This window comes from Anomaloglossus baeobatrachus, chromosome 12, assembly GCF_048569485.1.
Source record: "Anomaloglossus baeobatrachus isolate aAnoBae1 chromosome 12, aAnoBae1.hap1, whole genome shotgun sequence".
Lineage (NCBI taxonomy): Eukaryota > Metazoa > Chordata > Amphibia > Anura > Aromobatidae > Anomaloglossus > Anomaloglossus baeobatrachus.
Window position 1 is genome coordinate 88,336,052 of NC_134364.1, and position 23,047 is coordinate 88,359,098.

At 46.0% G+C, this 23,047-nt stretch overlaps 1 protein-coding gene across 1 annotated transcript in view; it reads left to right on the forward strand.

Annotated features, from left to right (window-relative positions):
* Window positions 1–1,617: 1,617 nt before the first annotated feature.
* Window positions 1,618–23,047, forward strand: part of LOC142257566 (hemicentin-1-like) — a 141,644-nt gene continuing 120,214 nt past the window's right edge. The window contains exons 1-7 of the mRNA XM_075329710.1: window positions 1,618–1,648; window positions 3,210–3,230; window positions 4,326–4,592; window positions 5,047–5,310; window positions 6,455–6,712; window positions 7,636–7,914; window positions 11,880–12,161. Coding sequence (XP_075185825.1) covers window positions 1,618–1,648; window positions 3,210–3,230; window positions 4,326–4,592; window positions 5,047–5,310; window positions 6,455–6,712; window positions 7,636–7,914; window positions 11,880–12,161 — 1,402 coding nt within the window. The remainder of the gene's footprint in view (window positions 1,649–3,209; window positions 3,231–4,325; window positions 4,593–5,046; window positions 5,311–6,454; window positions 6,713–7,635; window positions 7,915–11,879; window positions 12,162–23,047) is intronic.

A 23,047-nucleotide genomic window follows, 5' to 3' on the forward strand; every position in this document is an offset into this window, starting at 1 on the left:
CAGTATAGATAATCTATAGCTGGCACTAATGGAAGTGCTCAGCCAGCATACTTAAAAGGGGAGCGAATATGACTCTCTCTCCCACACATATGACCAATGAAGATTAACTCTTGATAGCCTGCCTATGAGCCACAAGTATGTGGGTTGACACCTGAGTCTCCCTACGCTGATCACAGACATCAGAGTAGAGTACAAGAATTTGCTGTTTCCACAAATTCTGATGCCGTCATTACAGTCGACGATGCTGGCCAGAATATCCTTGTGATACCTCTATGTATCATAATACATAGCAATCTGTACACTGATTTACCAGTGAACGCGTTCTGATGCCAGGATCTGAAAGCCTAATCCCTCTTCTCCCAAACCGTTTTAGAATGATAGACATATTATTTTTAATTTATGTGATTTTTTTTGTCTGGGGCTCCAGAGTATATTTTATGTTGGAATTAAAATGAAGTTGTGAAATTTCAATATATTTCTGTTGTCAAATGTTGCTCTGTATCTCATCTCTATACTACATTCATTGAGTTATATATTTTGCAGGGAACAGTTAAAAAAATGAATTATAAAAAAGGGGCAATAAAAACATGACTAAATTGGGTGGTGCTAAGTGATGTAGAGGTGAGGGAGAAGAAAGGTGGAACCTCATGGGAGGCGTTTACTGTAAAGCTTTGTATTCAATACATGCAGTCAACTGATTTTTTTTATTGGGTTTTGTTGGAAAAAGTGATTTTTGTTCTTAAAATGGCAACGGGGCAGTACAATTTTTCCACTTTATTTTTACATATTAAGAAACTTCATAGGTCTCTTTGGACATAGTTACTAAATAAAGTGTTGGGTTGATAAAACTGAAGTGTTCAAGTTGTCACTTTATTTTACTCATTTGATGAAGAACTGAGGGCATGGCACCACCCACAAGGCATCAAGTGGGCTCACGAGCTCCGTAGTTTCCTTATCAGAGAGACCCTTATGAAATTGATTTTTACATCAGGGGTGATTAATAATAGGAATCAAGAAAAGTCAAGCTATATAATGACTAAATTCCACAAGGTATCTTGCTTTGGTAAGACTAGATACACCCTATTTGTGGAACTCCTCAATCAGCATTTTATCATTTAAGGAATTTCGAAAACTTTGGAGGCAATTTCATTCATATGTTAAAAGCTAAAAATCATTTTTAGAATATGGATCCATTAAAAATGTTTTGGCCTTTTGGAATCAACAGCCTTTATGCATCACAGTACATAGCGTTAATCGTGAGTCCGTCAGTGAGCATGGTTTGTGATTGTGATCCTTGTGTCTCTCGCCTTATGTGAATGAAAGGCAGCTCTATATGCCATTAGGGTGGGAACATTTTAGACTTTACCTTTTCTAAAATTTACTGCAACTTCCAAAATTAATTTTAATATGAAGCCTTTTGAAAGCCCAGGACTGAAAAGCAACAACATAACTAAATTCTCACCATGGACTTCTATTTGGGGAAGTAATATCGCGAATCAAAAATAAGTTATCTTCCTTCCATCACCCGTATATTGGTAAAGTAAATAAAAAGAAGAACTGAAAATATCAGTGAGCATCTGCAGAGAAAGCCGAGAAGTCTTGATCAAACGGTACACAATGGCCGTCCTGGTCCTCATCACCCTCATCGGTAAGCAGAACTATGCTCAATTATCTGTATAGGGTGTTATTAATGTGCTCAGAGGGCATCGCTCTGCCTTGGGTCATGAAAAGTTTTTTCATACACTAATTTTCTTTATCTATTTATATATTTTATTATATAGTTTGCAGTGTATGGAACTAGTCAAAATGTGGGGAGTCTTTGACTTGGTAGAGGTTGTCTTTTTTGAGTTACCCTTTGCCGTAGACATTTTCTCGGTACTCCCTTCACTGAGTTACAGAAGAGAACTACCGACGTCACGAGACTGTGTATTATATGGTCACACGATTATAATTATGGGCAGATTATATTATATCATTACCCTTGGAAAATCATCTCACCTTCCACAATGTGAGGACCCTATGACCCTACTTTAGAAGCATGTACCACTTTGAATGCAGTGGCTTTCTGACCAGATTTTACTATTTTCTGTCATAAAAATATAAAACCAAAAAATATTAAACCCAAAACTACATTTTAATTTTTTTTAGTTTTTATTTTTTTCTGTCATACTTTTTATTATAAAAACTTTTTTTATTGTTCATTTGCGGTATTATGGCAGATTTTTGTTTTTATATAATCTGTTGTTTTATTTTTTATTTATTGATATTTCTTTATTGTTTGTTCGAACTGAAACAATTTTTTTTCATTTTTTTGTTTGTCTTTTTTCTCTTTATACTGTACTTTTTGGTTGCAATGCAGAAACATTTGTGTATTCTTGTGAATATGCAGATGAACAATAAAGTAATGACAGAGGAAAACATTTTAATTTGGGGTTTTGATTTTTATTTTTTTTATGGTGTGGTACTTTTTATAATTTTTTTTACTTTTTCATTGTGGTTTCATTTAATTGTTCATTTGCTGTAAAATGGCAGCTTTTTAAATCACCTTTTTGGAGGTTAATTTTTTTACAGGTTTGTTAGAAATAAAACATTTTCTTTTTTATATTTTAAATTGGTTTTACTCGATTTTTTTCCACATTCTGATTGTGGTGCAGAGACCATGCTTTTGTTGTACTTTTGTGAAATTAAAAATGAAAAAAAGAAAGTAATGACAGAGAAGTCAAAATAAAAACTAGCATTAAATAATAATAACAACAACAACAACAACATACAGCAATATCTTAAAGAGGTATCCACCCAAACAATGGGGTGGTCTTCTTATAGGGGTGGTCTTTGGAGAGCTATTACCTTATATTTATATTTATTCTCTTAGTTACTTATGTAAATATTCAGTTATAAATTATCTTTTCTGATGCCCTAAAGCAATACTCTGAAGAAGATCTTATTGAGAACAAAAGCAGGGTTTTTTTGGCAGTTATTACACAATTAGTACCGCCCATGAGGAGCCAATCAATTCTATACAAATCCAATGTGACAGATGAGAATTTGTCCTGTACCCTCAGTTATTTTGTACATATTATCAATCTTAGCAGTTCCTACTAGGACATGTCTTAAAACAATAGAAATATCATGACTGTCATAGCTGCATGGCTATGGTGTCCTCCCATATTCATATATACTAATAATTTGTATTTTTGTTTTTATTTCAGCCTTAATAATGGAAAATTCAGGTAAATATTTCACCAATGTGCATTAGAATGTATTAGAGGAAAATGTATGTAATTGACAATTTTGCTTACTGTACAGTATACACTGAGCTCTAAGTGTGCATTAAACTTTTATGCTCCCCCTAGTGGCACCTACAGGCAGTCAGAAGTTTTAAGTGTTTCTAAGATATTTAGAAATACAGTGTATTGTAAATCAGTGCAGAATGTGTAACGGAATAAGCAGTAAACATTCATGGTGAATTGATAGGGGACTGGGCTGTGACAACCTCTCACATAGAATATTCATGCTGGTTGTCAGCAGTAATAGATGAGGAGGAGCTGGTACTGTAATATAAGGACTATGGTATCATGTCTGATCACGTCATATCAGTGATATCACCACCAGGGGGCGGGGTTGTAGTATAAGGTATGTGGTCTTATGTCTGATCACATGTCATATCAGTGATGTCACCACCAGGGGGCAAGGAGGCTGTAGTATAAGGGGTGTGGTCTTATGTCTGATCACGTCATATCAGTGATATCACCACCACAGGGCGGGGCTGTAGTATAAGGGGTGTGGTCTTATGTCTGATCACGTCATATCAGTGATATCACCACCAGGGGGTGGGGCTGTAGTATAAGGGATGTGGTCTTATGTCTGATCACATGTCATATCAGTGATGTCACCACCAGGGGGCAAGGAGGCTGTAGTATAAGGGGTGTGGTCTTATGTCTGATCACGTCATATCAGTGATATCACCACCACAGGGCGGGGCTGTAGTATAAGGGGTGTGGTCTTATGTCTGATCACGTCATATCAGTGATATCACCACCAGGGGGTGGGGCTGTAGTATAAGGGATGTGGGGGTGTGGTCTTATGACTGATCACATGTCATAGTGATATCACCACCAGGGGGCAGGGAGGCTGTAGTATAAGGGGTGTGTCCTCATGTCTGATCTCACGTCATTATATTATATCAGTGATGTCAACACTGTCATGTATACAGGCTGGTTGTCATCTGAAACATCACATTAATTTCTAAAAAGTTATTTTCTTACAATGTTTTTGGATTTGTTCTTCATTTTCTTTGTAAAGATTGTACTTTTGGTTCATTTCAGTACAGTCAGCCTGGTACGTAGTCACCAGCAGTCCAAACTGGAACCACATATACACAGGGGACTCAGTGACTTTAAAATGTGACATTGGAGCAAATGAAAACATCGATAAGTACAACTTCTATTGGTATAAAAATGATATTCAGATACAGCAAGGAGAACAGGAATTTACAATTAAGAAGGCAAGAGATGGTGACGTGGGAGAGTATAAATGCTGGACAAGATCTGGTGATGGCAGTCACCCACTAAGGTTATATGTTGTGGATAAAGGTGAATATTTCTCTATCTATCTATCTATCTATCTATCGATCTATCTATCTATCTATCTATCTATCTATCTGTCTGTCTGTCTGTCTGTCTGTCTGTCTATTCTTTTTTGCTATGTCATCTTGTGGCTTCTCATCCTTGCTCCTCAATGAAATTTCAAACTTATCTACTGTCGGCCAATGACTAAACATTCATGACTCTGTTGCCTCATCTGATGTTTAATGTCCCTATTTCTGGGATTATCTTGTCCTACTCTCCAGATTTAGTCCTCATTGGTCGCCCTTCATCATTATCTGCTCACTTATTCACTTTACATTTAATTATGGAAGCCCCAATGCTAGGTCCTTCAGGACCTCTATAAGCTGAGTAGGCATGTTGTATGACTTGGGGATTATGGCCTATACACATCTGCTTCCACTTTCCTTTAATTTGTCTTTTATTCCTTTTTGTCTTGAAGATTCTGTGATTAGACGACCGACCGTGATCTTCAGTCCTAACTACATGAATATATTTGATGGAGAAAAGATGGAAATTTCTTGTGAGGATGGATCTGCTAAAACACGAAGCCAGGAAGATGAGTGGTACAAAAACAATCAAAGACTGTGGAATCATAAAAAATCTATCACAATTCATTCAGCAATTAGCAATGACAGTGGGAATTATAAATGCAGAAAATGGAGTAGATACAGTTATCCCTTCAGACTTGAGGTCTACCCAGAAGGTGAGGGTTGACCCCTACTATGTCCCAGGAATGTTGTCGCACCCCAGGGTTACGGGGTACTTGGTCCCGGGCCTGGTTTAACTGGGAGTGTGTCACAGGTGTAATGGATGGTGCCCGGTTCCGTGACCCTGGTGGTCGCTTTTAAAAGGGGGATATTTACGGGGATAATTAATAAAGTTTTTGTCGTGACACCACTTGCAGGTTGCAGCTATGGAGATGGAGCCGCCGCTGCACAGTCTCTCACTGCTGGGGCTGATGTTAATGGCAGCCTTGACATTGCGGCCCTCCGCAAGTAGGGATAGGCCCCAGGGGTATAAATGATGGTTGGGGAGCGAAATGAAGGTAGGCCACACAAGGGATTGCAGTGTAACTCACGAAGATGTTGCTGGCAACCCGATGGAGGCTGGTTCTCACCACTGGTCCCCTTAGTTTCAGTGCCGGTGTGGTGACCTGGTGGCTTACTTCCCTTGCACCTGTTTCTGGTTGGCGAGTCCTAGTGGCTTGGAGCGTCTGGGGGTCCCCTCCTGGTTTTCTCTCAGTCTTATTCCATATGGCAGTTAACTTGAACCCTGTTGGGGCCGATCTCTGTTCTCGTTCCCAGGTTCTCCCGTCGTTACTGTACCCCGGACTTGTCGGTCGGTGAAGTCCTGGATGGTCCCCTCACCCTGCAGATGTTATCAGGTCTGCCTGGAGCGTTTTCCTGACCTAGGGCTCTGTACCCTGTTGGTGCTATGGTTTTGAAAGTACTCCACCGTACTCCTTCGGCAACCACTCGCCTGCGCCTCACAGGTCACTGCTACACTCTCTCATCAGTACCGTTATGTCCGTCTCCTTCCACCTCCACTTACTCACTGTCTGAGCCCGCCTCCCTGGTTGTCAGCTAGTGGACTGGATTAGTTCCACCCCTCGGTGGCAATCCATTGGGCCCAACCCTAGCCTGTCACCAGTTCTGGGGGGGGTAAAACAGGGACAGGGATTGAAATGAATGTTTTGGTGTTACCGGCATTGGTCTTCTGGGTCCCTGGGGGTAGGCCCTGCATCTTTGACAGGATGCAGTTCCATGTAGCTCCTGATGGCTCAGGGGTGCTACAGTGTCTACAGGAGGAACGTTGTGGAGATTTCTCCTTTTTTCTTCTATTTTCAGACAACAGTAAAGTCATCCTGCAAACTCCCCCCAATATTGTGGAAGGTGACCATCTGGATTTCAGATGTCACAGCTCTAGACACTACAATGAGGAAGAGGACACAACATTTTATAAGGAGGGTGCCATTATCCAAACCATAGAACACATTTTACACCTACCCAATGTGAATAAATCAATGACCGGGACGTACTGGTGTGAAAAATTATTAAAAAATGAAGAATTATTAAAAGCCAAAGAAACATATATACGTGTCCAAGGTAACAAATATAACAATGTGCAAAAAGTTTCAACCATTTCAAGTTTCTAGTGGTTTTATGAGGATTGAAATGGTCTATTGTTTGGCCAGTAGATGGAACTGAGCTGCAGTTTTACAACTTTTCACTATGGTGAAGGCAGAAGGTGCCATGATAAGGCCAGTCCTTGTCATTAGCTCTTAGGGGTGCTTCACACACAGCGAGATCGCTGCTGAGTCACGGTTTTTGTGACGCAGCAGTGACCTCATTAGCGATCTCGCTGTGTGTGACACTGAGCAGCGATCTGGCCCCTGCTGTGAGATCGCTGCTTGTTACACACAGCCCTGGTTCGTTTTTTTATTGTTGCTCTCCCGCTGATAAGCACACATCGCTGTGTGTGACAGCGAGAGAGCAACAATCCTGAATGTGCAGGGAGCAGGAGTCGGCGTCTGACAGCCTGCGGTAAGCTGTAACCAAGTTACCCGATATTTACCTTTGTTACCAGCATCTGCAGCTCTCACGCTGCCAGTGCCGGCTCCCTGCTCCCTGCACACGAGCCGACAGGACACATCGGGTAAATAAGCAAAGGTTTGCTTATTAACCCGATGTGTGCTGTGGCTACGAGTGCAGGAAGCCAGCGCTAAGCGGTGTGCACTGGTAACTAAGGTAAACATCGGGTAACCATACCCGATGTTTACCTTAGTTACCAGTGTCCGCAGCTTCCAGACGCCGGCTCCGTGCAAGTGCAGCGTCGCTTGCACGTCGCTGCTGGCTGGGGGCTGGTCACTGGTCGCTGGTGAGATCTGCCTGTTTGACAGCTCACCAGCAACCATGTAGCGATGCAGCAGCGATCCTGACCAGGTCAGATCGCTGGTGGGATCGCTGCTGCATCGCTAAAGTGTGACGGTACCCTTAGTATACGGCAATAATCTTATTATTTGTTTTAGATCTTTTTACAAGTCCAAAAATACAAGTGTCCTCCTCCAGAATTGAAGGCGATCCCATGACGCTGACATGTGACACCAGACGTAATCCTCTCCGAGATGACACGGAGCTGCACTTTACCTTCTACAGAAATGGGCAGAAATTGAAGTATATGGGATTATCTGATAAATACTCAGTCCGGTCTGCTCAGCTAGAGGATTCTGGGTATTATACCTGTGAGGTGCGGACCCCATCACACACCGTGATGAAGCAGAGTGATGTGTCGTACATCAGTATTACAGGTTGGTGTGGAGACCTTATTTTAGACATTTCTCTTTTTTTTACACACTATTCAAAACTACTGATATATCTATAACAAGAGACAAAACAGGATATTTTTTTTTGGTTCAATTTGCTTTCTATTTGAGTCTTGTCGATATTTGTGTGTAAGGACATTGGATGTACATGGTGGATCAGCATAGTAGTCAAAGCTTCAAATAAATGCATCTTCTTTAATGGAGGGTTCTCATCTATATGCCCCTTTCTCTGTTCTCTTACAGTGCCAGAAAGTTAAAGCCTCAAGTACATTTTAGATAGATCTGATAGACATTTCATCCGGCAGCTATTTCACTCCCCCTCCCTGACTCTTCCATAAACAGGCTTATCTCATAGAGGACAAAAGGATTTATTGTCTGAAATCACACATGCCATATCATTAACTCCCTTCACATCACCTGTCGGCCAATAGACTGAACCAAATTTCTCCATATTGGTTGCGGTGGACGGCATTTGTCTAATGTGTATGGGTGACCTAAAAGTGTTTTGGACCCATAAACATACACTATAACCACAAGTTTGTTTGGGGTAATTGTGCCGCCCTGGCAAAACCAGGGTGTCACAGAGGTCTGCATACATCTTTATGGTGCAGAGCTCACTCTCCCTTGGGGAGTTTCCCACACCAATACACACCAGCCAATCAGGCCCCACTCGCCCCCTCCTCAGGAAAACGGGAGGGGGAGAGGGGAGCTTGGAGAGAGCAGAGTTTAGTTTCAGTCAGTATGCAGGAGGAGAGAGGTCTGGAATCAGCCCCTGCGTGGGACTAGGAGAAGTGGCAGTGAGGGCTCAGGAATAGGCCAGCCGCTTCCTGTGTACGGAGCAGACACAGACACAGACACCAGGCAGGAGCAAAACACCCGAATTACACACACGGGTGTGGGACCCGTCCTCACAGCAGCCGTGGACACCAGTTACCAGCAACTTGGTTAATTCTTGGACTCGTGTCAGTTATTGCCTTATACTGTGAGTACTCTTGCACCACCCGGTCCAAGCCGTGGACTGCACCCGTTACTCCCCAATCCATCATACCGGGGTCCCGGGGCATCAACACCCTACCCGTGGAGGGAAAATCACCACCTTGCTGCCCATTACCATCCCCGGGATCCTGTGACCGGCAGCGGCGGTGCTCCATTACCTCACCGCACACCACGGGTGGCGTCACGGAACATATGTCGCGGGCAGAGGGGTTTGGGAACGCCGCTCGTCTGGGAATCGCTGGCGCTCGGGTCCGGTGCTTCTGCTCCTCGGTGGCTCAAGCACGGGGCCGGACCCGGGGGCTCGAGCAGCGCCTCCTCGCCCACAAGTGAAAAGGGGAGGTTTGTGGTGGGATGTCGGTTGTGACGCCACCCACGGGTTGTGGTGATGGTGGGCACCACTGCTGCTGGTGACGGGGAATCCCGGGAGCGATGGCGGGGAGCAGCTAAGGTGTTGACCCCTCCGTGGGTAGGGGCTGTTGGTCCTGGGGTCCGGTTGGGGAGGTAGGGAGGAGGGATAGGTGCAGGTGCCGATGCGGGGAGGCAGCATGGATGCGGGGGAAACGTTGTGGCGCCGCGCGGTGCCAGATGGCACTGGTGTTCTCACTCAGGTAGACAAGAACAGAGTCTCTGGTAAACCAAACGGCTGGATGGACGGGGCCCACAGTCCCCGCAGTCGGCTGCGGTGTCTTCACTTTCCCCGGACGGGTTGATGGTGGCTGTCGTTCCCTGCACCTATGTGTAAGTGTTTGACTCCTATGGATTCCCACGGGTAGTCCGCTCCCCGGCGTGTACGTGTCGGGGGAGCCCGTTTTGCCTGCAGGCGCTGGCCCTTGGATCTCTGGCCATCGGCGGTGGCTCTTATCCGGACGGGTTGGGCTGTTGCCTTCTGACGGGACTTGGTTGGGAATGAACCCCTAAGGTCCAGACCGCAATCAGAGAATTCGACCTTTGCGGCAGCTTCCGAGCCTAGTTCGGGTCTGAGTACCCTGCATTGGTGCTTGGCTTTAATCTGCTCCCCGGTTCGGTACCGGCGGGCCACCGCCCGACCCCGGTCCTATGGTTCCACTGACCTCCACCACCTCCTGCAGACGGCCACCACCGTCTGCCAACCTTGCTGATTGTGCCTGGGCTCCGACCCAGACACACACAGACTTTCTCCTCTCACTACCACCTCTCCACTTCAACTCCTGAACTTGACTCTCCCAAAACTGACTCCTTTTCCCGCCTCCAGGCCTGTGAACTCCTCGGTGGGTGGGGTCAACTGCCTGGGACCGCCCCACCTGGTGTGGCCATCAGACCCTGGAGGGAGGCAACAAGGGTTTTGTTTGACTGCTGTTCCTGACCAGGGGAGAGGGGTGTGTGTATGTAATGTTATTCTGTGACCCCTGGGGTCCAGGGCATTACACATAGACTACCAAATCTCCCCTGTATATAATCCCCTTTTTACTATGGAGTTTGGGATCACAGACCGGGTCACGCCACCGTACACCTACAAAAGTGACCCCTTGGCCCAGATCTGAGTACCCCTTATCCCTGGGCGACACATAATAAATTACATTTGATTACTTCAATCTATTTTTCAGATTCAACTCTTGAAGTATAGGAAACACCAGTTTAAGGGTTCGAAAGGTTTCTTGACCATAAACCCTTGGAGTTGGTCCATATGCCTAAATAATAAGGTTGCCTTTGCTTTAAGACCAGTTTTTGACCTTTTTAATTATAGTTTCTTAATAGAATACACAATATTTAATTGTATTAATATATTTTCCAGAGTTATTCATGAAGCCAACGCTACATATCCATCCCAAAGAAGTTCACGAAGGAAACATTGTGACAATAACGTGTCTGTATTCACAATGGCTTTATAGCTCAACATACACATTTTACAGAGACTCACAAACTGTACAAAGTGAAAGCTACAAGAAGGAGTATATAATTCCTTACGCCTCAGAAAAGGACACTGGAAGTTACCAATGTTCTCAAACAAATGAAAGTATTTCTAAAAAGAGCCCTGAGCAAATGATCCTGGTACAACGTGAGTATCGATTCTCTCCCAACACCTGTTGTGTCCTCAGCATGAAATTATAGTGAAGTAATACACATAGCCACACAGGGGCGCTAGCTCTGACCTAAAACATATCATCTCCCTAAAGCCCTGTGTCAGTGGTCACCCGGTAAGTCAATGTTCAACCCCTTGAAGAGCTTTAATACATGACCTAAGTCTTAGTCACGGCCCACAAGTCTTTCTTGTACGGGTAAGTCTTGTATCAATAACCTCCAAGACTAGCAGCTGAGATATGAGGCATATTCAGAGGAGTTTTGACAAGAAGACGAACAAAGTTAAAGTTGTCCCCACACTATTTCAAGATTTCCCTGCCAAATTTGAGCGATAAGATGAATTTGAATCCCAGTCTATTCTCTCATCTCATGGGTCAATCACACCAAATCGTGAAGAATGAAATTAGAAAACTGCTCCAGAACTGAATTTTTTAATCTTGCCTCCTAAAAATGGAGCAACAAATTCTATGAATTCAACACTGGATATATTTATTTACAAAATTATGGATTTTCCTAGAAATGAGGTCATAAAATAAGGAGGTATTCCAGTCTCATATCTAAAAGGAAAATTGGCAATTTTTACCAGTAAAATAAAAATAAGTTAGTTGGCTCAAGTTGGCCCTAAAGTTATAAATCATTCATCAAATTGTTTGAAATAAGAATACTTCAATTTATTCGAAAGGCAGTGGTGATAAGGTCCAGATTTGGGCCATTGAGGTAAAACATGAATATGACGCAGGTTCCAGATATCCAATTTTTGCAGAGTTTTTGAGAATTTATCCTTCACTTTATACAGCAACACAGAAAAAGTCTGCAAATATTTTAAGATTAAATTTGATTATTTTACAAAACTGTTGATAACTAAATCTGATATGGTACATTTTTCTTGCTCACAGTTGCTGTAAATCAACCCATTTTGATGGTCTCACCAAACAATGTGGCCGTGGGAGATGAGGCTGTTCTTCGATGTTTGTCCTCCAAAGGTTCCCACCCGATACAATACCTGTTCTATCACAATGAGACAATATTAAGAAATATTACTGTTCCCCGAAAGAAGGCAGCAGAGTTAAAAATTACCATAAACTCACTGACCATGGGTGGACTCTACTCCTGCGCTTCGTACAATGATGTCCAAACTCAACATCAACACAGTCAGAAAGTCAATTTGCTAGTTATGGGTAAGTATAGTAATTACTTTGTATTTATGTAGTCTAAGTTTGAGTAAAGTTCTTATGATTCATTACACACAGTCAAGGATGAAAGTGTTGGCCCCCTTAAATTTTTCCAGCAAATAAAGTGTTTCTCTCAGAAAAGTGTTACAATTACACTTTTTGTTACACGTTTATCTCCCTTGTGTGTATTGGAACAACAGTAAAAAACAATGATTAAAACCCAAAATTAAACATAATTTCACATAAAACACCCAAAATTGGCCCGGACAATATTGTTGTTCCCCTCAACTTAATATATGGTTGCACACCTTTGGAGTAAATAACTGCAATCAGTCGCTTCCTATAACTATCCACAAACGTCTTACTCCTCTCACCCGGAATTTTGGACTCTTCTTTATAAACCACCCCAGATCTCATATTTGAAGACACCTTCTCCCAAGAGCAATTTTAGGATCTCTCCACAGATGTCAATGGTATCTAGATCCGGACTCGACTCATTGCTGCCTCTTCAGAACTCTCCAGCGCTTTGTTTCCATCCATTTCTGGGAGCTTCTTGAAGTGTTTGGGGTCATTATCCTGCTTGAAGACCCATGACCTAGGACACAAACCCAACTTTCTGACACTGGACACTACAATGCCACCCAAAATCTTTTGGTAATCTTAAGATTAAATGATGCCTTGCACAGTCAAGGCCCCCTGTGCCAGAGGCAGCAAGACAGCCCCAAAACATCTCTGACATCCACCATATGTGACTGTAGGTATTTTCTTTCTTTACAGGCCCTCATTCTGTGTTTGTTAAACAGTAGAGAATGATGTGCTTTACCAAAAAGCTCTATCGTGTATCGAATTTCTTTGGAAAATGATTGGGGGCTTATCCACCATCCAAACTATTCCATGTTGGAACCTTTCATGAATTTTTTTCTGATGTTCACATCCAGAGAGATTAGCTGCAATGCCATGGGTTGAAATTGAAAACATTTTGGTTATGTTGCACACTGTGGACAAGGGAACATTAAGATCTCTGTGGATGAACTTGTAACCTTGAAATTGTTGATATTTTTCAACATTTTTGGTTCTCAGACAGTTTTCCTTTTTCTATTCTCCTTGCTTTGTGAGGCACAGACAGAGAATGCAAATATTGATTCACCTTCTTCCCTTTTTATCTGGTTTCAGGTGTGATTTTCATATTGCCCATGCCTGTTACTTGCAACAGGTGAATTTGGACGAGCATCACATTCTTGAAACAAAGTTGTTTACCCACAATTTTTTAAAGGTGCCAACAATTTTGTCCAGACAATTTTTAGGGTTTTGTGTGAAATTATGCCCAACTTGCCTTTTTTTCTCTATTTTTTTTTCTTCTTGTGTAGCTCGAATGCACACAAAGGAAGTAAACCTGTGTATAACAAAACATTTGAAATTGCAATAATCTTCTGGAACAAATATTTTATTTTCCATAACAATTTCAAGGGTGCCAACACTTTCGGCCATGACTGTATGGTGTATCTAGAATATGCAAAACAAATCTTTTTGTTGGGTAAGTTTTTATTTATTTATGAATTGTTGCTCCTGTTCATAATGAAGGCCAAATAACTGACCTGAATCCAGGATATGATGGAGCCTAAAGGACTAAAGGGAAAGGCCCCTTTACACACTGAGACTTTCTAGCGATCCCACCAGCGATCTCGACCTGGCCGGGATCGCTGGAAAGTCTCTAAACAGTTGCTGGTGAGCTGTCAAACAGGCAGATCTGGCCAACGGCGCAGCAGCGATACGGACCTGCAGAACGACCTCGCTGGTCATTGGGGACGTGTCACACAGCAGCTATTTGGAGACTCACACCTATGTTAGGGGCGTGGTGTTTGGCGCTGAAGCCACCTAGGTGTCCTTTTACACGCCCCCCTCAGCTCCAATTGGTGATCGCTAGTGCGTTCTTATTGGCGACCCCGAGCTTGGAAAGATTGGCAAAAGTCGCGCTTGTACATCCTTTGTTCCTGAGCTTCTCTTTGTTCCTGAGCTTTACAGTATTGCAGACTGGAGAACTCTCTAATGATCCGCAAACCAGCACACTCAGGAACAAGGTAGCATTGAAACAAAGGACGGAAGCGCTAAAGTTGCCTTCTTTTCAGTGAAAGCCGCCCAATCAGAACGCAACAGCGACCTCCAATCGGAGGTAAGGGGGGCGGGAAAGGGAATGCCATAGCAGGCCTACAGGCTGGGTTCTAAGTCGCTAACGATGTCATTGTAACGGTGTCAAACACACCGATGCATGCTGTGCAGCAGGAAACAAATGACAAAAAAATGGTCCTGAACGATTTGTAGCAATCAGCGACCTCACAGCGGGGGCCAGGTCGCTGATGCGTGTCACACACTGCAATGTCGCTGGGGAGGTTGCTATTACGTCACAAAACTGGTGATGTTACAGTGATATCTCTAGTGATGTTGCAGTGGGTAAAGAGGCCTTTAGGTGTCCCCCATTGACCTATAGCAAAGTCTTTTGGAATTTTGTTATGAATTTCATAAGTTTGATGGCAAGTAGCTATCGCTTCCAATCCATACACATGGACCTCTAGCAATGGCTTATCTCCCCTGAAAACAAAAGGAGTGGATGTTGACTCTCACCTGCCAGTTTCTTCTCTCTCAGACATCAGCCATTCGTTAGCATGAAAATCATCAGACTTGTTTACATTTGTATGGCTAGTTATCTTATTAAGTGATAAGACTGCCAATGGTGCTGTTAAGGCCCAGTCACACACAACGACTTACCAGCGATCCCAACAGTGATATGACCTGATAAGGATCACTGGTAAGTCGGTTGGGGGTCGCTGGTAAGATGTCACACAGTCAGATCTTACCAACGACGCAGTAACGATCAGCGACCTGTACAACGATCTCGGTGGGCGTTGGGACCGTGTTATGAGGTTGTTGGTAGGCGTCAAACACAGCGATGCGTCCTGCCCAGCAGGACATCGCCTTTGAAGAAAATGGGCCGGACCATTCGGCAATGACTAGCGCTCTCACAGCAGGGGCCTGATCGCTGGTAGCTGTCACACATAACGAGATCGCTGCAGAGATCGTTGCTGTGTCACAGAAACTGTGACTCAGCAACTATCTCGTTAGCAATTTTGTTGTGTGTGACGGGGCCTTTAGGCTCTCTAGGTGACCTAGATTCAAGAAGCCATATATCAGGGTGGACATATGGACCCACAGCACTGGCACAACTGGTTGTTAGGCTTGTGTGCAGCACCCTGGGATATGCTACCCCAGTGATCTGCAGGATCCTAAGGCTTTCTGGAACACCCTATGCTGACAACCCACACCTCACACACAGGTAGGGGCACATTCCCTGAGACCTGGGCGCAGCATGTAGAGGGTTAACAGTGGTCAGATGTGAGAACCAATCCCTTAGCTGTTAGCCTGGGAAAGGGGTGTGGCTTTTGGGAAGCAACAGGTGTTGCTAGGCAGACTTGGCAGAGAGGAAAAAAATGACAGTTGAAGGAGTGACAGTTGAAAGGAGCCAGAGAGTGAGAGGAGTGTGAGGATTGTGAGGAGACCCCCAAAAGGCGACTAGGAGGTAGTAGCCTGAGGGTAGACAGATCCCAGGCACTACGCACAAGGGGGTACTGGACCCCCAGAGTAGACAACAGCTCCAAGCGGTCTGCTGATCCAGCCGTGTGTGGTGAGTTCCAGGGTACCACACCACCCATAAGCTCAGGGACACAGCCTCATATATAGGACCCGGGGAGGGCACAGAGAAGTAGCTTACCCCACAAGGGACCGCGAGGCCTGTCATACTGGGCATGGACAGACAAAGGAGCGGAGCGCCCCAGGTTACCAACAGCTTCAGCCAAGGGGACCATCAGCTCTGCATGTGCACGGAGGGCTCAAATGGGACTCACGTCAGCACCGGGACAAAGGAAAGTTGGTTGACCAGCCGTACCAAACTGCACTTGCAACATCCAGTGAGTAAATACCGGTTAATCTGCAAGAACTGTGTTGTGTTTATTACTGACACACCACAAGGCACAGCACACCTACATGGGACTTAAGCCCCTACTGGCGGAGGGTGCGAACACACTTGCTGCTATACCATCTGTCCCTAAAACCACAGCAGCGGCGGGACATCTTATTACCGCAACCCGCCAGTGGCGTCACAAGTGACATAAAAAATAATCCTGTTCGTGACGCCAATTTGTAGAGCGCTGCCACACCCCAGGCCCTTGGGATACTCGGTTCCGGGTGGTGGATAATGGGAATCACCGTCACAGGTGGCCGTGCTGGTTCCGTTACCTGGGGGGCGCTCGGTAACAGGGTTATTTTTTATGTCACTTGCGACGCCATTGGCGGGTTGCGGTTATAAGATGTCCCGCCTCTGCTGTGGTTTTAGGGACAGATGGTATAGCAGCAAGTGTGTTCGCACCCTCCGCCAGTAGGGGCTTAAGTCCCATGTAGGTGTGCTGTGCCTTGTGGTGCGCCAGTAATAAACACGACACAGTTCTTGCAGATTAACCGGTATTTACTCACTGGATGTTGCAAGTGCAGTTTGGTACGGCTGGTCAACCGACTTTCCTTTGTCCCGGTGCTGACGTGAGTCCCAGTTGAGCCCTCCGTGCACATGCAGAGCTGATGGTCCCCTTGCCTGAAGCTGTTGGTGACCTGCGGCGCTCCGCTCCTTTGTCTTTCCGGGCCCAGTATGACAGGCCTCGCGTGTTACGGTTGCTGTGGCTCTGGAGACTATGTCCAGATTTCTTGCTACTGCACATGTGCAAGCGCTGGAGACTAAGTCCTATCTTGGAGCTATTGCACATGTACGGGTGACATCATCGCTGACACGAGGTCACATGTCTCTGGCACCTTCTAAGCTGATTGGCCACTGGTCATGTGCTTGTGACACGTGGTCACATGTCTCTGACACCTTCTATGCCGATTGGTCGCTGGTCATGTGCTTGTGACGCTTTGCTCGGTGATAGGCCAGCATGACGTCATTGCTGTCATTCTGGCAGCGGATTGGCTCTGGTGTCCTCCATCTTGGATGAGGCACAGAGTCTATATAAGACCCTGACGCACGCCGCCCGGCGCTCAGTCCTCTTGGTTCATGCATGAGGGTAGACGCCCTGTGCACATCCCTCTAGGCATCTCTCTGTCTATGTTAGGTGAGCGCTATCGGCAGGGTAGCGTTCTTATACCTTACAGCTTCGGCTGCAGTCCGTATCCTTACCTCTTAGTGGAGCGGACATAGGCAGGTGCCTGAGGCACATGGTCCGGCTGGGCCTTGTGATTCTACTCGTAGGTGGACATTGCCGCTAGGGTAACGTTCCTTATACTGCGTCTGGCAGTTGTTCGTATCCTCGCACACTAGGGGAGCGAACAGAGGTAGGAGCTTTGTGCGGCTTATGCTGCTGTCCGTCTCTTTTGCACCACTAGAAGAGCGGACCTAGGCAGGTGCCATATCTAGTGGTTCGTGTCCTCGCACACTAGTGGAGCGAACGCAGGTAGGAGCTTTGTGCGGCTTACGCTGCTGTCCGTCTCCTGGCACCACTAGAGGAACGGACCTAGGTAGGTGCCATTTCACACTCACTGCTTTTGTCTCTGTGATCTTTAACAGAGACCATTCCACACACCCTCCAAGTAAGGGAGGAATTGCTTTATTTTCTAATTATATTCCTCTGTGAGTTTAACAGAGGTATTGCACTCTGCACTTGGGCTATTATTTTTTACAGTGGCACACTTATATACCACTTATCCTCTGCCATAGTCTGCAGCAGAGTCTTTGCACGGTGGACCCTGACTGTCTGACATTCCTTTAGGTTTTATTATCAGACAGCCCCCTGTAACATTAGGACTAAGCCCAGGGTCTGGCAGTTATGGCAGAATATCAGCAGTTACACCGTTACATACAAGTACTTGAGTCGCGGCTCAAGAGTATAGAGGATAAACCTCAGACCATGGTGACATCTGCACATGATCCTCGACTTGCTCTGCCAAACAGATATTCTGGCGATGCCAGATCATGTCGTGGTTTCATTAGTCAGTGTCAGATACACCTAGAGGTCAACTCTTCTCGCTTCTCTACGGAGAGGTCCAGAGTAGGCTTTATCATCTCCTTACTTCAGGACAAAGCCTTAGAATGGGCGACTCCCTTATGGGAGCGCTCTGATGTGGTTACTCTGAGACATCAAGACTTTCTTGATGCTCTTAAAGCGGTATTCATGGGTCCGCAGGTTACCCATGATGCGGCCCTGAGACTGTTAGATCTATCTCAGGGTTCGTTATCCACTAGTTCTTATGCCATTGCTTTTAGAACTCTGGTGGCAGAACTAGATTGGCCAGAGAAGGTGTTGATTCCTATCTTCTGGAGAGGGTTGGCAGGCTATGTCAAGGATGCCCTTGCTACTCGTGAGGTCCCTGCTTCTCTGGAGGACTTGATCACAGTAGCAACGAGGATCGACGTACGCCATAGGGAACGTAGACTCGAGGTCTCTTCCTCACGCCCTAAGCATCAGGCTATTCCAGTTGTTGAGGGTCCACTATCATCTTCCTCAGCATCTGAAACATCTCCCACTCCTATGGAGTTAGGTCATACATCCTCCAGACTACGCAAGTCTGGTCCTCCTATATGTTATGTATGTCGTCAGGCTGGGCACTATGCCAACAAGTGTTCTAGTCGTCAGTGAAACTCCCAGGCCTAGTAACCATTAGAGGGGGGTTACTAGAGACGTCTTCTGCACCCTCTAAGTGTAGTATCCCAGGTCAGCTCTCATTCTCTGAGAATACATGGCCTATTATGGCTTTTGTGGATTCCGGAGCTGACGGGACTTTTGTGTCCTCAGGATTTGTAAAGAGACACAATATTCCCTCTATCATGTTAGAGGCACCTATTCCTGTCCGTGTTGTTAATGGGACTATGTTGTCTGACTCCATTATATTGAGGACAGTTCCCTTGCGCCTTTCCCTGCCTCAGGGTCACATAGAGGAGATTTCTTTTCTTGTTTTGCCTGAGGATATAGACGACGTCCTTCTGGGTCTCCCATGGCTTCGGACTCATGCTCCTCACATTGACTGGGAGTCCGACAGCATTATTAGTTGGGGTTCGAAATGTCAGTGCCGATGTCTTCCCTTACCACCTAAGGTCGTTGCGGTTGCATCAACTGATATCTCTCCCATACCTACACCCTATTTGGATTTCGCTGACGTGTTCTCCAAACAGGGTGCTGAGGTTCTTCCACCCCATAGGCCGTATGACTGTGCCATAGACCTTATCCCAGGTTCGGTTCCACCTAAGGGCAGGGTTTACCCCCTGTCGATACCTGAGTCGGAGGCCATGTCGACCTATATAAGAGAGAGTTTAGAGAAGGGGTTCATTCGTAAGTCTGTCTCTCCCGCGGGAGCTGGGTTTTTCTTTGTTCGGAAGAAAGAGGGTGATTTGCGTCCCTGCATAGATTACAGGGGTCTCAACGCAATCACAATAAAGAACAAATACCCGTTACCTTTAATTTCGGAGCTCTTTGACAGACTGAGGGGAGCTCAGGTTTTTACGAAGTTGGATCTGCGGGGTGCGTATAACTTGGTACGAATTCGAGAGGGTGACGAATGGAAGACCGCTTTTAACACCCGAGACGGTCACTATGAATACCTCGTCATGCCTTTTGGTTTATGTAATGCACCCGCAGTATTTCAGGACTTCGTAAACGATGTGTTCAGGGATTTACTGTTATCCTCCGTCGTGGTGTATCTGGACGACATCCTGATTTTTTCTCCTGATCTGGAGACTCATCGTCAGGATGTCGTTCATGTCCTTTCCCGTTTAAGGGAGCACTCTTTGTTTGCTAAACTCGAAAAATGTGTATTCGAGCAGTCATCCTTGCCTTTTTTGGGCTACATTATCTCACAAGAGGGTCTGGCTATGGATCCTGCGAAGCTCTCTGCTGTCCTGGAATGGTCCGAACCTCATTCCTTGAAGGCGGTGCAACGCTTCTTAGGATTCATAAATTATTACAGGCAGTTCATACCCCATTTCTCTACTTTGGTCGCCCCTTTGGTGGCCTTGACTAAGAAAGGTGCTAATCCAAAAGTCTGGTCTACTGAGACATCCCAGGCTTTTGAGGCAGTAAAATGACACTTTTCAACTGCTCCCGTTCTTCAAAGACCCGATGAGAATAAGCCCTTCCTCTTGGAGGTTGATGCCTCTTCAGTGGGTGCTGGTGCGGTCTTGTATCAAAAGAACGGTGCAGGTAGAAAAAGGCCGTGTTTCTTCTTTGCTAAAACCTTTTCACCGGCAGAGAGAAACTATACCATTGGGGATAGGGAACTGCTCGCCCTGAGATTAGCCTTGGAGGAGTGGCATCACTTGCTGGAAGGAGCGAAACATCCTTTCCAGGTCTATACAGACCATAAGAATCTGACGTACTTACAAACCGCTCAGCGTCTGAATCCTCGCCAAGCCCGCTGGTCCTTGTTTTTCTCCCGCTTTCACTTCTCCATCAACTATCTGTCTGGGAGTAAGAATAACAAGGCAGACGCTCTGTCTCGCTCTATGGTTTCTACCCAGGAAGAGATTGACGAACCTCGTCTTATCCTTCCCTCCAGGGTTTTTCATACGCTCTCCCCTGTGACGTTAGACCAAATCCCACAGGGCAAGACGTTTGTGCCGCCAGATCGACAGAATGATATACTGTCGTGGGCCCACACCTCAAAGGTGGGTGGGCAGGTGGGCATTTTGGTATTAGGCGGACATGAGAGTTACTGGAGAGGTGGTATTGGTGGCCACACTTAGCCAGCCACGTCAAGAGATATGTCGGTTTCTGCTACTCGTGTGCTCGCAACCGTCCATTATGGCAGAGACCGGCTGGGCTCTTGCATCCTTTACCAGTGCCAGATAGACCATGGGAGGTGGTAGGCATGGACTTTGTGGGTGATCTTCCGTGTTCACAGGGACATAGATTTGTGTGGATCATTACGGACCATTTCTCCCGGATGGTTCATTTCGTACCGTTATCGAGAATCCCGTCTTCCAGGGTACTAGCCAAACTATTCCTCAAGCATGTCTTTAGGCTTCACGGGATGCCAGATCGTATCATTTGTGATAGAGGCCCACAATTTGCTTCCCGTTTCTGGCGAAATCTGTGTAGCCTTCTGCAAATTGAGTTGAATCTCTCTTCGGCATACCATCCGGAGACCAATGGTTTGGTTGAGCGTACCAATCAATCCATGATTATATACCTTCGACACTTTGTTGCTGAGAACCACGATAACTGGTCCTCCCTCCTACCCTGGGCAGAATTTGCCCTTAACAATTCGCTGGCTGAGGCCACTGGGCAGACACCATTCGTACTCAATAATGGGCAACACCCTAGGGTACCGGTACCGTTTCCTGCTGCTGCACCTTCTCCTCTTGTGGCCGACTGGGCAACTAATGCCAGAGAGGTTTGGGATCGGACTCAAGAGTCGATCCAAGCAGCTAAGGACCGTATGAAGACGGTGTCCGATCGGTTTCGTCGCTCGGCTCCTGTCTTTTCTCCAGGGGATTTTGTGTGGCTCTCTGCAAAACACGTGAAACTTAGAGTGAGCTCTGTAAAATTTGCTCCTCGCTTCCTGGGTCCTTATGAGGTTCTTCGACAGGTAAATCCTGTAGTCTACCAATTGAAGTTACCCGTCCATCTTAGGATCCATGACAAATTCCATGTTTCACTGCTAAAGCCGGCTATTTTACCTCACGCTCGTGAAGTGCACTCTCCTGCCTCTGATTCCTCTCGCTCTAGCTATGAGGTACGAGCCATAGTTGGTTCTAAGATGGTTAGAGGGCGCAGGTTCTTCTTGATAGATTGGGAGGGCTATGGCCCGGAACATCGCTCTTGGGAGCCTGAGGAGGCTGTCCATGCTCCCGACTTAGTTGCCGATTACCTGCGTCGCCGGGAGGGGGGCCCTTGAAGGGGAGGTACTGTTACGGTTGCTGTGGCTCTGGAGACTATGTCCAGATTTCTTGCTACTGCACATGTGCAAGCGCTGGAGACTAAGTCCTATCTTGGAGCCATTGCACATGTGCGGGTGACATCATCGCTGACACAAGGTCACATGTCTCTGGCACCTTCTAAGCTGATTGGCCACTGGTCATGTGCTTGTGACACGTGGTCACATGTCTCTGACACCTTCTATGCCGATTGGTCGCTGGTCATGTGCTTGTGACGCTTTGCTCGGTGATAGGCCAGCATGACGTCATTGCTGTCATTCTGGCAGCGAATTGGCTCTGGTGTCCTCCATCTTGGATGAGGCACAGAGTCTATATAAGACCCTGACGCACGCCGCCCGGCGCTCAGTCCTCTTGGTTCATGCATGAGGGTAGACGCCCTGTGCACGTCCCTCTAGGCATCTCTCTGTCTATGTTAGGTGAGCGCTATCGGCAGGGTAGAGTTCTTATACCTTACAGCTTCGGCTGCAGTCCATATCTTTACCTCTTAGTGGAGCAGACATAGGCAGGTGCCTGAGGCACATGGTCCAGCTGGGCCTTGTGATTCTACTCGTAGGTGGACGTTGCCGCTAGGGTAACGTTCCTTATACTGCGTCTGGCAGTTGTTCGTATCCTCGCACACTAGGGGAGCGAACAGAGGTAGGAGCTTTGTGCGGCTTATGCTGCTGTCCGTCTCTTTTGCACCACTAGAAGAGCGGACCTAGGCAGGTGCCATATCTAGTGGTTCGTGTCCTCGCACACTAGTGGAGCGAACGCAGGTAGGAGCTTTGTGCGGCTTACGCTGCTGTCCGTCTCTTTTGCACCACTAGAAGAGCGGACCTAGGCAGGTGCCATATCTAGTGGTTCGTGTCCTCGCACACTAGTGGAGCGAACGCAGGTAGGAGCTTTGTGCGGCTTACGCTGCTGTCCGTCTCCTGGCACCACTAGAGGA